The sequence below is a fragment of the Oryza glaberrima genome, chromosome 9, assembly GCF_000147395.1.
Source record: "Oryza glaberrima chromosome 9, OglaRS2, whole genome shotgun sequence".
Taxonomy (NCBI): Eukaryota; Viridiplantae; Streptophyta; class Magnoliopsida; order Poales; family Poaceae; genus Oryza; species Oryza glaberrima.
The window spans coordinates 6623229-6637310 of record NC_068334.1 but is presented as its reverse complement, the minus strand read 5'-3'; the positions used below and the strand labels follow the sequence as shown (position 1 = coordinate 6637310).

General features: G+C 38.5%; 2 protein-coding genes across 2 annotated transcripts; one reads left to right on the top strand and one right to left on the bottom strand.

The window, feature by feature from the left end:
- The first annotated feature begins 3536 nt into the window (after positions 1–3536).
- Positions 3537–6603, top strand: LOC127784463 (ubiquitin-conjugating enzyme E2 variant 1C). Its single transcript, XM_052311778.1, has 4 exons — positions 3537–3699; positions 5350–5489; positions 5900–6025; positions 6118–6603. Exons 1-4 carry the CDS (start codon positions 3660–3662, stop codon positions 6256–6258), a joined length of 447 nt encoding a protein of 148 aa, XP_052167738.1. The 5' UTR covers positions 3537–3659; the 3' UTR covers positions 6259–6603.
- Positions 6604–6994: 391 nt separating this feature from the next.
- LOC127784462 (ferrochelatase-1, chloroplastic) lies at positions 6995–13138 on the bottom strand. Its single transcript, XM_052311777.1, has 10 exons — positions 12962–13138; positions 12754–12848; positions 10721–11039; positions 10236–10379; positions 9982–10083; positions 9575–9678; positions 9299–9425; positions 8455–8607; positions 8120–8220; positions 6995–7645 (listed from the first exon to the last, which is right to left on the bottom strand). The coding sequence occupies exons 2-10, from the start codon at positions 12834–12836 to the stop codon at positions 7330–7332; spliced, it is 1449 nt and encodes a 482-aa protein (XP_052167737.1). The 5' UTR covers positions 12837–12848; positions 12962–13138; the 3' UTR covers positions 6995–7329.
- Between the last annotated feature and the right edge of the window lie 944 nt (positions 13139–14082).

Below are 14082 nucleotides of genomic sequence, written 5' to 3'. Positions count from 1 at the left end.
AGACAATATAAAACACATAAAACTAATTAATAAGATTAAAATAATAAGAACTTAATTAGAAAATACATATTCCCCCGTCCCAAAATATAAGATATTTTTGTTGGATGCATGGACATGGATTTAGATTCGTAGTAATAGGATATCCCATTCAACCAAAATCACTTATATTTTGTGCCACTACAAATATGCCATTTTAGAAAAATGCCACTACTATTCACGATATTGCGGATGGCGTCAAGGATGGTGGCAGCGACGGCACCCAAGACCTCCCATCGTGGATGCGATCGAGGACAGAGACGGCGGTGGCGGCTCCCGAGCCCTCCCACGCGGATGGCGTCAAGGATAGCGGCGGCTGCATGTTCCGAGCCCTCCCGCATGGATGGTGTTGAGGACGGCTGCTCCTGAGCCTCCTGCTACAGATGGCAGCGGCGGCAATGGCTCCCAAGCCTCCCGCCGTGGATAGGGCCGATGATATCAGCGATGGCTGTGGCTCCCGAGGCCTTCACGGAGGTGGTCGATGACGGCGGCAGCGACAGTGGTGGTCGACGACAGTGGTGGTCGACGACAGTGGTGGAGAGAGAGGAAGAGGAAAGAGAAAAGATGGGAGGGAGGTGAACATGAAACAGACACTTAGGTCCCACGTGCAGTTGGGGCTAACGGAGATTTTTGACAGATAACGTGATGGAATGACATGGTTCTAATTTTCTCAAATTCCAGTGGTACGTAGCCAATATCGTGAATAGTAATGTTATTTTTCTAAAATGGCATATTTGTAGTGGCATGGATCCCATTAACCCTTATAAAATATCCTCATACTGCATGCACGCAACCGACCCTCCTCACCTTCTCTTCCTTTTCCTTTAATCTTTTTTAATCTATTTTATAGTAGTTGAGATAATATTTGTTATTTATCATAATAAATTCTAAACAACTATAAATTCAAAATTACGCATACAATTTTTACATACATATAATGTAATAGTTGAGACAGGATTAAACTGGTGCTGACATATTTTAAATTATAATAAATAAATAAATGTTTTTTGGGTCGTATATTGACCCTTTTCATCATATATGACAAACAAATGGCGACATATATTATTTTATCATATATCACTTTTACAAACATGCATAACTAAATTTGCTCTACAATTGAAAATGAAGTTTAGACCATCATATTATTTACCATTAAATTATATTTTACTATCTGTTTTGAATATATTTCAACTTATAAAATAAAATTATATTTTAGGTCACATTTTGATTCTTTTCATGTAATCCAAACATACATGAAAATTATATAACAAATGACAGTAGAAAGTATATCATTATATATCTGTTATCAGTTGACAAATATTTACAACCAAATAGGATGACAAAATCCAAAAATGCTATTGACCAATGCCCAATTTCAACAAATGTCATCAACAATTTTATTTATAAATACTCTACACATACTAATTTTATTTATATAATTACTCTCTTATTTCAATTTTAAATTCATTTTTCCAAGAACATAGTAAGCATATGAAAAAAGGAGGTAGTAGAAGTAAATATAAATTTGTCATAATTGGATACAATTTTCCTCTTACCATATATCTTAATTGAACGTTTCTTCCATTAAAATATCCTAAATTCAATAAAGATATCTATAGTACACAAGAAAAGCTATTACTTAAAGTTTAGAAACTCCAAAAATAAGTTATACTAAATATTAAAAACATGTATAGTACAAATGATAGGTCCATGTGAATCAACTCCATTTCCACGATACGATATTTTCTCATAAACTCAACATTTTACGAATTCAAATAATTTTAGTGTAGAATTTATATGTTCATATGGTAGTTAGAAGAAAATCATGACCAGCATTCAAAGCAATCCTAAACAAATCATGGACAAAAACAGATTTAGAATATAATAAAAAAATATTACCAAAAAATGACCCACATGTTAATATTATTCATAAAAATTCAAGCAACATTAAACAAGGTGTCGGCAATGTGCCCGCGCATGTGCGTGGGCTACCTTTCTAGTTTTTTTAAAAAAATACGTGAATATATACATGTATTATGAAACGGAGATGATACATTTGAAACTTTCACTATCGACGATAACCGACGGTTATCGGACATATACATAGATTTGTTGCAATATGTGAAATAAACCGGCTAAGTTCAACCAAATTTCAATTTTTTATGGTAAAAATTGTTTGAATTTTTCCGCGATTTGTCGGGATCTTATATAGAGCGGATAGGTTTTGTCCACTCTTAGACATAAATGAATATAGATACAATTGAAGTGAACAATCTTCAAATAGTGTGAATACAAATTTGAATATGAATAATGTTTCCCGACTACAAATTTAAGTACGATGTATAAGTCATAAATAGATAAAAAAATATTTACATATATTTAGGAATTGTTGCTAGGCGAATCCCTGCCAAACAACTATACATCATTTATGCCCTCTTAAGTCTGTGCGTCCAGTCTACTTCTTCGGTCCTTTAATTATAGTCTGGCTTGCCAACGGTCCAACATTACTCAGTGCTATAAGCATATTTACTAATTAGAGTATAAAACAACATGCATTTATACAGGTCATATTGTATTGTTGGACTCAATGAACATAGTTTGATCCATTAAATGAGCTAATTATGTGTTAATCGTGATAGTGTTTGTCGCAGTGAGCGATTTCGATGTGAAAATGCTACTACCTACCAAATGTTCGCACATGGTATACTCGCGCAAACACCTACATTTTTTTTTCTTTTTTACATTTGCATCTTTCCTTTTTTTTAAAAAAAAATACACCAAAGCTTTATATACCTAGAGTTCTAAAAGTTTGTACAAAAACAAGCTAATATATATGTCGATTCGGATTTAAAGTTTATGTACGAAGTTTACATATATGAAGTCTTTTTTTTATTTTAGAAAAGTGAATGGCTAGATCCACGTGTGATGGGTTGTGCCTCTTGTCACGCTTGAGCGGTGCCCATTTAGGCTTATTCAATTCATCTCTATGTTAAAATTAATTTATATTGGTTTCATATTGAATATACTTATTTACCCATATAAACAATAGAGCGAATTATAGCTTAGAACATATTTTATTGTTAAAGTTTCACTTTAAATCACCTTTAAACCAATCTTTTCACTTTGGACTGCATAATTTTGTCTCGGTTTTTTTTCCAGTTTAGACTATCCCAAATAACTTCTTTAGCACCCATCAACAACCCTAATTAAATCGGTTTTGGTACACCGTTAAACTTCTCCATCTATGTGCAAAGCCATATATTCACTAAAATCACCAAAATGAAGGGTAAACATGAATAATAAAGAGAGTTGGGTGATTCAAACCGAAAAAATAACCACAAGTTACCCAATCCAAAATAAAAAAAAAGTTGATTTAACGGTGGCTCAAAGTAAAAACTTTGGCAATAAAAATGGGTCGAAACTGTAATACAATATTTTAAAAAGGAATATGAAAACAAATATAATATCGACATTATTTCATCCGTATATAGTGTCCGATTTAACCGCAGTTGAGGCCACGGCCGCAAGGAATCCTCCTCCGACTTCGCCTGCCTTTCCCCCCGTCCCCTCGCCAATCCCCAAACCCTCCTCCTCCTCTCCGGCGATCCACCCATCGATCGGCGATGACGCTGGGGAGCTCCGGCGCCGGATCGAGCGTCGTCGGTGAGCGATCGATCGAATCCCCCCTTCCCTTCTTCCCTTCCCCCCCTTTTCTCGCGAGTGCCTAGGGCCTTCGGATCGGAGGAGGCGGAGGAGGAGAATCCACGCGGGTTTCGCTCCGTTCCGCGCCTCGTAACTTTGGCGCTGTGTCCCGCCATGGCTGTGCTGTGCTCGATGTGGTTGGTGATCAGGCGAGACGCCGACGCGTTGGTTTGTTTGTTGGAATTAGCGATCTGCAGTTTTTGTACCATATGGGTTCCATCCATCTGGTGATTTAGCTTGGTTTGCATGCGTGCAGCGGTCATGGGATCTCTCTAGATGGCCTGGTTTGCTCGGTTTGCGAATTTATTTACGGCATGTTGATGATGGTTTGGCTTTGGCAGTAAATTTGTGGTATCCTGAGAGGATGAAATTGCTCCCTTTGCTAACAAGTGGTCCTTTAGCTGCTTGGGTGTTACAAGGGGAGAGCTGAGAAGTGCCTGGGACCATTAGCTCTAAGTGGACTATGAGGCATAATTATCAGCGGGATTATTAGTTGTATCACTTGACTTTAAGTGGAAATGTTTTTAATGAAGATAGATATGCTCTTCTGATCATGGTTTCCTTAGATAGCTGTTGTATAGGCCTCGTCGCGGCTGGATGAGACTGCGTTGGTTTCTTTTTGCTGGATCTGTTTTTTCGTGTGGGCATGCAGGTTGTGTGCTTTATAAAAACCTGGGTATTGAATGCTATATTGCGTTTTTCTTGCAGTGTTAAGTTCGGTCTTCTCTTAATATTTTCTTTCCTAGATGGAATTAAATAGCTTTTAGCGTCTCCGGTTTGGAGGTTTGAACGTAATGCCTTTTTTGTGTTCTAATCACAAGTTGGAACTTTGCACCATTCAAACAATTGTACTGAAATTGTTTCACCTCGGCGGCCTTGTGATTCAGACTACTTGCCAAAGATCATGTTATTTGTTCATTATGTTCCACTGATGAACTTTGTGTGTGAAGTTACACTATTTCTGTCTACTATTCTGTTTTGAGATAATACATTGTATAATCAATCTCAAGTCAAAGTTCAGGCTTCAATCTGAGAAGTCAAAACCATGATTGCCAGCCACTGCACTCTGAGTGTCTGTGCACTAGATAAAACAATGACTTGCGTTTAACAAATGCCGACATATCTGTTCTGGGTGTATGGTATTCGAGTCACAAGATTCTTCATCGTCTTGCAAACAGACCAATACATTTTATTTTTTTTTTGCATTGTTGTTAACCCCCCATGCCAATGGCAGATATATTCAATTTTGTTTTTTGCTTCACAAGAAAACAACAGCTGAGCTGCAGTGCTCTTGTCCCTCATTCGGGAGAATGATACATTGGTGTTATTCTTTTTTTTTCTTCAGAAAATAGTAATCATCTACAAATCCACTAAATTCTGAAACTGGGAATCGATATTGCCATTTTATTTATCTCGGTTGTAGCCGTCTTTGCTCTGTAATTCAGTACTTGATGCATGGGTATGAAAACTTCTCATGCTGTTTCTAGGTTGATTTTGTCTTCTTTTGTTCTGTGCAATGATATCACCATTATGCAATTTCTATATAAGTAGATTTAAGAGGGTAACTGCATTATATCCTGAGGAGTTGACTAATATGTAAAATGCCTGCAGTTCCGCGAAACTTCAGGTTGCTAGAAGAGCTTGAACGTGGTGAAAAGGGCATTGGAGATGGAACCGTGAGCTATGGAATGGATGATGCAGATGACATCTACATGCGGTCTTGGACTGGCACCATCATTGGTCCACATAATGTGAGATTATGGACTCTATCCTGATACACTCACAATATATCATATTACTCATATGGAAAATCTTCTCCTGTGGCTTTATATCTTTACCGTCGTACTGTGCTTCATCTTGGGTTTTTATTAGTGGAGAAGATGTCTTTATTAGTGGAAAAAGGCTATTTGAATGGCATTAAGATATGTGTGACAAGGTTATGGAATTATATTTCTGGGAAGAGGCACACTTGAGCTTTTCAACTTCCTTATGTTGACCATAAAGGCAGGAGAATCACTACTACAAGCTAAAACTTACATATATTAGCTCTAGATGCTTTCTCATGTTTGACAGTTTGAGAGTCCACCTAGCTCCTCTTGTACTGCTTATATAAAATATTATTAACTTTTACTAAGTATCTGTTTCTTCCTCAATCTGGCAGAGTGTCCATGAAGGTCGCATCTACCAGCTGAAGCTGTTCTGTGACAAGGACTACCCAGAGAAGCCACCATCTGTCCGGTTTCATTCAAGAATCAATATGTCGTGTGTTAATCATGAGACTGGAGCGGTATTCTCCTCCCAAATGTAGATGCCAAGTTTATTTATTTTGTGCAGGCTACTCCCTCTGATTGATATTCATTTGGTGCTGTGATCCTATAGGTTGACTCGAGGAAGTTTGGTGTTCTAGCAAACTGGCAGCGCGAGTACACCATGGAGACTATCCTTACCCAGCTCAAGAAGGAGATGGCAACCCCGCAGAATCGCAAGTTGGTGCAACCTCCAGAAGGGACGTTCTTCTAGAGGAGTATTTACCTCCTGGCTCATCTCCAGAATTCAGATTCAACATCATCAACTTGTATTTATCTGGCTCCCGCGCTTAATTGTTTTCTAGTTCAATTTGATATATGCCCTGCTTTCTGTGTACCAACAACCGAGTCCAACTTTGCGCCTCGTGATTTGTCGGGTGGCTGTTGATTAAGGAGATGAGTCGGATGAAAAGGGTGATCTGGTTTGGCAAAATTGGCAGTATGAGGGATGTAAAATTGGAAACAGATGCTGTGTCAAGAAATGTGTAACTGCAGGTCCTTTATATTGCCTACATGAATATAGTCCGTGCATGCTTTTCTTTAAGCTGGCGGTATGAAATATCGCCTGAATTTACTTCATGCTTCTTATACTGTTATATGCAGCGATCAACTTTTTGAACCAAAGCACAATGGCAGTACCAGGCACTAGCATCCTAGAGCATAATAAGGTGAGGTTAATTAATATTGGGGCCTGCGTATAGTGCGAAAATTTGATCGTATACCCTTACGTCAGATTGAAATTGAGGATTTATAATCTAAATGGAGGTTATATGATCTATTCTCCCGCATGTACTGAGCCGGTCTCGGCAAACATTTGCATTTTTCTTGCGAATTAGAGAACCTTTTGCGAGTTTTCTCATCATACCGTACCGGTATCATCTCCTGGCTGTAACGATCTTTACATACGCAGAACGGCAGAAGTTGAATTGGAAAAAAGGGGGAAAACATGATTAAACGAGGAAAAATTATGGTGTGTATGCATTAGTAATATATCAATGATGTTTTATCAATGTGCTCATGTAACAAAAAGAAAAAAAAAGAAAAAAAAGGATAGGCTTGCCTTGTACCAGCACAAGAAAACTGGTACAGACTGGCAATTTACCCCTAGAGGCTCCTTGCTTAAAACCACCACTTAAGCTACCTTGCAATGACTTCATGCATATTACTTCTGTAAAAAAGGGGAACTTTAACCATCACTATTCACTATCATCCCACGAGCCTGCCTTTCTACTTACTCAAGCCAAACCCCTAGTGCAAAAAACCAAACAAAAGAAGCCACCATCACCTACAACAGGGTGTTCCGGAAAGCGGAAATCAGCCTTGGCGACAATAGGAGGACGAACGCCAAGATGGAGCCGAAGAACATCTTGCTCAGGTAGTGCATCAGGTCCATGTCGGAATCGCTCTCGTCCACCTTCTTCGTCACGAGAGCGGAAGCGGAGGGCAGGGCTTCGACCACGGCATCAGCAAGGTCGGAGATGAAGGATGAGGTGCATCCAAGAGCTGGAACCCTTCCCCAGTTCTCGATGCCCGATTCTAGAGCCAGCTCCTTGTACTCCATGTCGATTTCTTCCAAGGTCTCGATGTGCTCGCTCACAAAGCTGATTGATGATAAATTAGTTAGGACTAGAAGGTAATCACAAGGTGATGTAGGGAAGAAAAATGCAAACTGAACAAGCCATTCTTGAATGGTTAATGAGATGAACCTAAAGGGCAGTTTCCAGTTTTACGTTGTAAGTACTTGATGGATAAGCAAATTAACCATGCAGTAAATAGTGAACATGAGAAAAATTCAAAATAAAACACACACACACACACACACAAGCAATGGCATATGCCTTCCATCAACAAGAAACTTATGCCATATGAAACAAAATTTCTACGTTGATAATGATTTTATACCAGAAAATATTGCTGGGTTACAATAATATATGTGCATCAAGAGATAAGTGCAGGCAGAAGATTAAACTATCATAAAGAGATACAGGTTTAAGTTGCTGTTCTTAAGGAAATACCAAAGAAAAAAAAGAAAACGCTGAATCGCCAAAATATGAAATATGTGCAGTTATTATTACCTTACTGGAACAGCCAGGAGGCTCTTTACACCCTGTTGACCTAGTTCAACTAGAACTTCATCAGTATATGGTTTCAGCCACTGAACTGGCCCCACTCGACTCTGCCATGTGTGCACACAAAGGTTAATGATGTGTTAACCAGTAAAGCAAAGGAATAAAACACACTAGTACAAAATTTTCTAGATGGTGAAAGTTCGGTTGATACATTCAAAGTAAAAATAGCCATTTAAAAAGAGATGAAATGAACACTTTATATATCCTAGAAATATCCTAAGATGCTTTCCTCATTCTAAACAAGATGGCCTCATAAAAATAAGTATTAATTTGTCTTATACCTGGTAAGCCAGAGTATGGCTGTTTAAGATTCCTCTGGATTTTAACTCTCCCATGATCAAAGCAATGCAGTCCTCCATCTGATCTCTGTAAGGATCTCCAGCATCCGTAACATAGGTAAGTGGTACTCCATGTGCACTGAAGAATATCATAACCTAAAGATTACAAATTTGCAATCATGATTAGTATATCAGACTTATTCTATCTATTCAATTTCCAACTTTTTGTATAATTCTGGTCAGACTTACGTTTACGTGTATCATTCTAAAATGACATGTACCTATAACAGACTGAGTAAACAACAAAGTAACTAGATACTTGCACTGTCTATTGAATCACCCTGAATCATACATTAATACTCATTTACAAAATTATAGTGTTAATTTCCCTTCATCAATTGACGTAACTAGAGTGGATAACTGGATAGTCAAATATACAGTAGGCAGGTAAGCACTACAATGTAGCATTTCAGAAAATGCATTTTTGTGGTTCAAGTTTCATGGTATACTCCCTATATCCACAGTCTAGTACAAAAAGTTAGCTGAAAATGGACAGTGCATTTTCTTAAAAGTAGTTGGCATTAAATAATTTAGTTTCTCTGATGTGGTTGTCACAACGTACTCATACATAATTGAATAAACAGTGATACTGAAAATTAGTTGTAGACAAGATTAAGGATGTATCTAATGTCGAATTTTGTCCACAGGCAAATACAAGAACTATGTCAAACTGTATCCCTAAGGAAATTTCTACCAAAAAAGGTATACTATGATTGTGTTCACAGTCTGCAATCCAAAGGTGGGAAACTGTAGGGAGAAAAATAGAAGGAAAAGGGAATGGTCAAACCTCTTCAGGATTGGAAAAAATTGACAGTTCCTTTTCAATTAAGTCAGCCATTGATTTCACATAACCGTCACGTTGGTACCATGATTCGATAATGGAAATTGGCAATCCAGCAAAATATGAATCCTCCCTGCATGATGCCATCATATTAATATTTAATGATCTACAGCATCTGAAATATTATAATTTAATGATCTACAGCGTCTGAAAGATTAGAATTTAAATATCTAGTAATATGGAAGATGACTAGATGAGAATTCAAATGAGAAAGCAGCCTACATGACAATGTTTTGGAGAACACGGATACTTGATCCACTTGTCGATATGGAGTATTGAGGGTACAGTGGAAGAACGACAAGCTTTGTAATCTTATCCTTCTTAATCTATGATCAACCAAAACTTAGAAGCAGTTATAATCAATTGGAAACTAACAAAAAAAATCAGGGAACAACAGAAATATCTAAAGTTTACGATGCAGTATATGCGTTTGAGTGCTGAATACTCAACAACAGATGAAAAGAAGATACTTAAAATAACATTGAGTAGCAATATCTAAGTAAGTTAGAAGAAAAACAATAAAGTAATTACCATGGAAAACGAATTGAACAAAAATGGCAAGGCACTGTTTTTGAGACTTAACAAAGAAATGAAGGATTTAAAGGACTTCTAGAGACAGGAAGTTTCACCTGATCAATGGCTTCTTCTGTAAAAGGGTACCAGTATCGCATTCCAACATATATATTAGCATTCAAATTCTTCTTTTTCAGTGCCACCTTCAAAGCATTTGCCTGTAACACAGTTAACTGAGTTAGGAAACTCAACAATACATTTTTTTTTCATATCACAAAACTTATGAGTAGGCAAAGCTAATATTTAACTAAGCTGATAAATTTCTTTTGACAAACCACACATGTTTGTGATTAGGATGGCAAGATTTTACCTGCTCATCAGTAATTTTCCGCAAAGGTGATCCTCCACCGATTGAAGCGTACCCCTCCTTACTCTTTGGAGCTCTAAAAGTGGAGATAAGCTTGGCCAATGGTCTTTGAAGAAACCTGAACAGCCTTGGCAAACGGATGATATCCTGAACAGTACAAATATAAGTAAATCATTATATACTAAATAAGGAACAGATAGGAGACAAATTCTGAATCCAGACATCATATCATAGTGGCATACACAATAAAATCAAATTGACATGTTTTTGTTTGGTTCAAATAGTATGATAAAATAAACTGAACCATTTTTTAATGGTCAAGAATTACTAGACCATTTTAGTCAACGTTACGGGACTACATAATGATAAACTAAAAGGAACACACACATACCAATATACAAATAGTGAAAATTGCCGAATAGCATTGACAAATCGGCTACAAATAGTCAGTAATGAACAAGTATAAAGCATGTGGTATGATCACTTACTGGGTCAGCAAACAGGTTGAATAGAAATGGCTGAACATCATCCAGTGTCTCTGGGCCACCAAGGTTTAATAAGAGTACTCCAACCTTTTCTTCAGCAGCATGTGAAGATACAGCTCTGACATTTTCATCAAAAGTAGTATATACATCTGCAGAGGTAGACCTAGCAGAAAGATTCTGTCTCTGCTTAAGCACTGGACTTCTGTGAACAGAATAAGAGGATCCACTTGCTGCTAACTGTGAGGGTTTAACATTCCCATGCAAGTTTTGCTCGTGTTTGGTACAAATGGCAAGATTTGTAGAAGTGGCTTTACCACATGACCTGTCAATGGTAGCAGCTATCAAAATCAATAACAAGATGTATGGTTTGATGGTTAAAAAACCTAATGATATTCTCATAGAAACATATAACAAACCATGGTTGTCAAGTTGTAAAGTCGAGGTACCCCTGGACCTACTTATCGATTTGGTCGACTAGTCCATGACTTGGTCATGCAAAAACAGGATATACAATATATAGTCTTTACTACTATTATACTGTATTAAGCACTGTTTATAGTATAAACTGTGGACTATGAAGTAGCAAGCAAGACAATAAGTCAACAAGAAACAAAACTGAAGTACTAAACACAATAAGCCAATTGGCATAGTGAATTGGTGATTTGCTATGACTAATCACAACTAATCTACGCGAGTAACCACGACTAGTCATGCGACTTGCTATTTGGTTGAGTCATAGCCCTCTAGTCGACTAGCTTGACCGACTTTACGACTAGTTTACAACTAATCGTGACTAGTCGGGCAACTTGATAACAGTGGAATCAACACATATCAGAAAGCCTTGTTAACTTAGCAATAACAACATCAAATGTATTGTGAATTCACGTCAAATCTCAACTGACAGAAAATTTGATTTATAACTTTATTGATATATATAACAGTAAAGTGCCTAGATTGAGCTTCACATCCTTCAGTGTTGTATACAGTCAATAAAAGATATGTCCCTTCTTCCAGACCATTTGTACCTTTAGCATTCCTCTCAACCATTTGACAGACAAAATCATAATACTATGGCTTACTACATCTAAACATACTAACTCAATAACACATTTAGTTTTTTTGAGTTTTGTCTTTGCCAGATTTGTAAGGAATGGAACCGCTCGTTCAGGAGATCCAAATAGTTCATTAGTCCATGGATTCGTTACAATATTTTTTTCAACTAAAAGAAAAACATTATGCATCATGTTAACTACAGACTGGTAGATATCAAGGTGATATGCTATGGTACATGGCACACCAATTAAATTCTAGAATTAATTTTCGTTTTCTGAATATTTCCTACCAAATCATCACAAAAAGAGAACTAGTCATTGCAACGACGTCTGAATAAAACACCAGCCTCTACAGCACCTATCCCTCCGTTGAGATTTCAAATCAACACTCCCAATAAAAAAAGGGGGGAAATCACATATGCAATTAACTTTCTTCAAGACAAATTGAACATTCAGTGTTCCTCCCACCCAACCATTTGATAGGCAAACCCATAGTACTATGTCTTACTGTCTCTAAATGGTATCAACTCAAAAAAAAATACATTTTGATTTTGGAGCTGTAGACAGTAATCTTAGTCCAGTACAAATATACTAAGTTTTGTGTTCACCAGATGCTCAGAACTCACAAGGGAAAACTGTATTTGTTGAGAACAAAATTGAGCTAACATAATTGTTCGTTGAGGAGATCCAAATAACTGATTAGTCCACGGATTCATTGCAATGTTTTTGAACTAAAAAAAAATCATTCTCCATCATACTGACTACAGACTGGTAGATATACTAATTTGCTTTCACTGAAAATTTAATCGTCACCCAAAAAAAAAAAGCAGTGATCTCAACAACACGCCTGAATAAATAAAAACCCCAGCAAGATCCAGTCCGCACCAAACCCCCCACCGAGAGATCACAGATCACCACCACTCACAAAGAAGGAAAGAAACAGGGGGAAAAGGCAGAGAGCGCTTGGGATCAAGAAGCACTCACGTGAGCGAACCACCCTTCTTCCCCAGGAACCGCGGAGAGCACCTGGGATCAAGAACCCCGGAGCCGGAGCGGACGCACTCCATTGATCCTCCTCCCTGCAAGAAAAAGAAAACAAGAAGAAGGGGAAAGTCAAATCAAATCAAATCACACGGCAGGAAACATCAAGAAACCCCTCAGAAGGAAAAAAAAAAAGAAGAAAAACACGAACCAATCAATCAACGGGGGAAGGGGGAAGGCGGCGGCGCGAACGCGCGAGCGAGGAGAGATCCGAGGGAGGAAGAGGGAAGGGGGTTCCAGGAATGGCGGTGGTGGCGATGGCAAAAGTAAAAGCAGTATACTAGGAGAAGTAGGTTCGCATTCGTTGCCCAACCAACTGCCACGCCTCCGTTTCTTGGTTGGAAATAATAAATTAAAAGGAAAAAAACAAAATGGTCGCCTGCTTCGCTTCGTCTTGGGTCAACGACTGGGTTGGTCAAAAGACGCAGCGCACAGGCACACACCTACCTCCCACGATCTGGCACTAATCTCAAAGCATCCATGAAGAGCTTCGCAAAGAGCGAAGCACGCAGATGGCTATGGCCACGGTTTTTCTTGACAAATTAGCCATTTTCAAAAAATTATTTCAAAAGACCGTGTAAAAAAACTTCATCCAAAAATAAATCACGGACTCAGCGCCAATGTTCTTAGCGCTAAGATAAGCCGTCTCGGAGCCAACCGCCTTGGCACTGACACTCTATCGGCGTGGCGGCCGAGCCGTTCCCCCCGCCGACATGGCAAGGATGTCAGCGCCAATTACCCTCACGTTGAACCCTTATCAGCGCCTTTCCTTCCCACGCTGATCTTCAGCACTAAGCACTCGTGCTTGGGTCGCCCAACACTTCTCCTGTGTTAGGCAGCCTGCAAGCACTGAGCCGGCATAGGTCAATGCCAGATGGAATGGCGCTGAGGTCCGTACATAGCGATATCTAAGCGGTGAGGGTTCAGCGCCAGCGTAATGGCACTAAGGTCATATAGCTCGGCACCATTTACGCTATAGCTAAGGTTGTTCCCCAAGCGAGGTTATGGCCACTACCTCAATATCAACGCATGTAGTGCTGAGGTTAGTTGTCTCAGCACCAAGGCTGAGGTTAGTTGCTCCACGTTGACGGGGGATCGGCTCGGCCACCACACTGGTAGACGGCTAACCTCAGCGCCAACTGCTTTGGCACTAAGCCCCCATCCTATTTTTGGATGAATTCTTTTGTATGGTTAGTTTCGAAATAAGTTTTTAAAATGGCCATTTTGACAAAAATAAAGGGGGTGGAATTTTGGAGTTTAATCCTATATTTT

Excerpts from the sequence above, each read along its gene's own strand:
- LOC127784463 (XM_052311778.1), top strand. The coding sequence starts at position 3,660 with ATGACGCTGGGGAGCTCCGGCGCCGGATCGAGCGTCGTCG. Across the intron at positions 3,700-5,349 it reads CGCCGGATCGAGCGTCGTCG|TTCCGCGAAACTTCAGGTTG; the intron begins GTGAGCGATCGA and ends AAATGCCTGCAG. Across the intron at positions 6,026-6,117 it reads TTAATCATGAGACTGGAGCG|GTTGACTCGAGGAAGTTTGG; the intron begins GTATTCTCCTCC and ends GTGATCCTATAG.
- LOC127784462 (XM_052311777.1), bottom strand. The coding sequence starts at position 12,836 with ATGGAGTGCGTCCGCTCCGGCTCCGGGGTTCTTGATCCCAGGTGCTCT. Across the intron at positions 10,380-10,720 it reads TCAACCTGTTTGCTGACCCA|GATATCATCCGTTTGCCAAG; the intron begins GTAAGTGATCAT and ends TGTACTGTTCAG. Across the intron at positions 7,646-8,119 it reads CTCCTGGCTGTTCCAGTAAG|CTTTGTGAGCGAGCACATCG; the intron begins GTAATAATAACT and ends ATCATCAATCAG.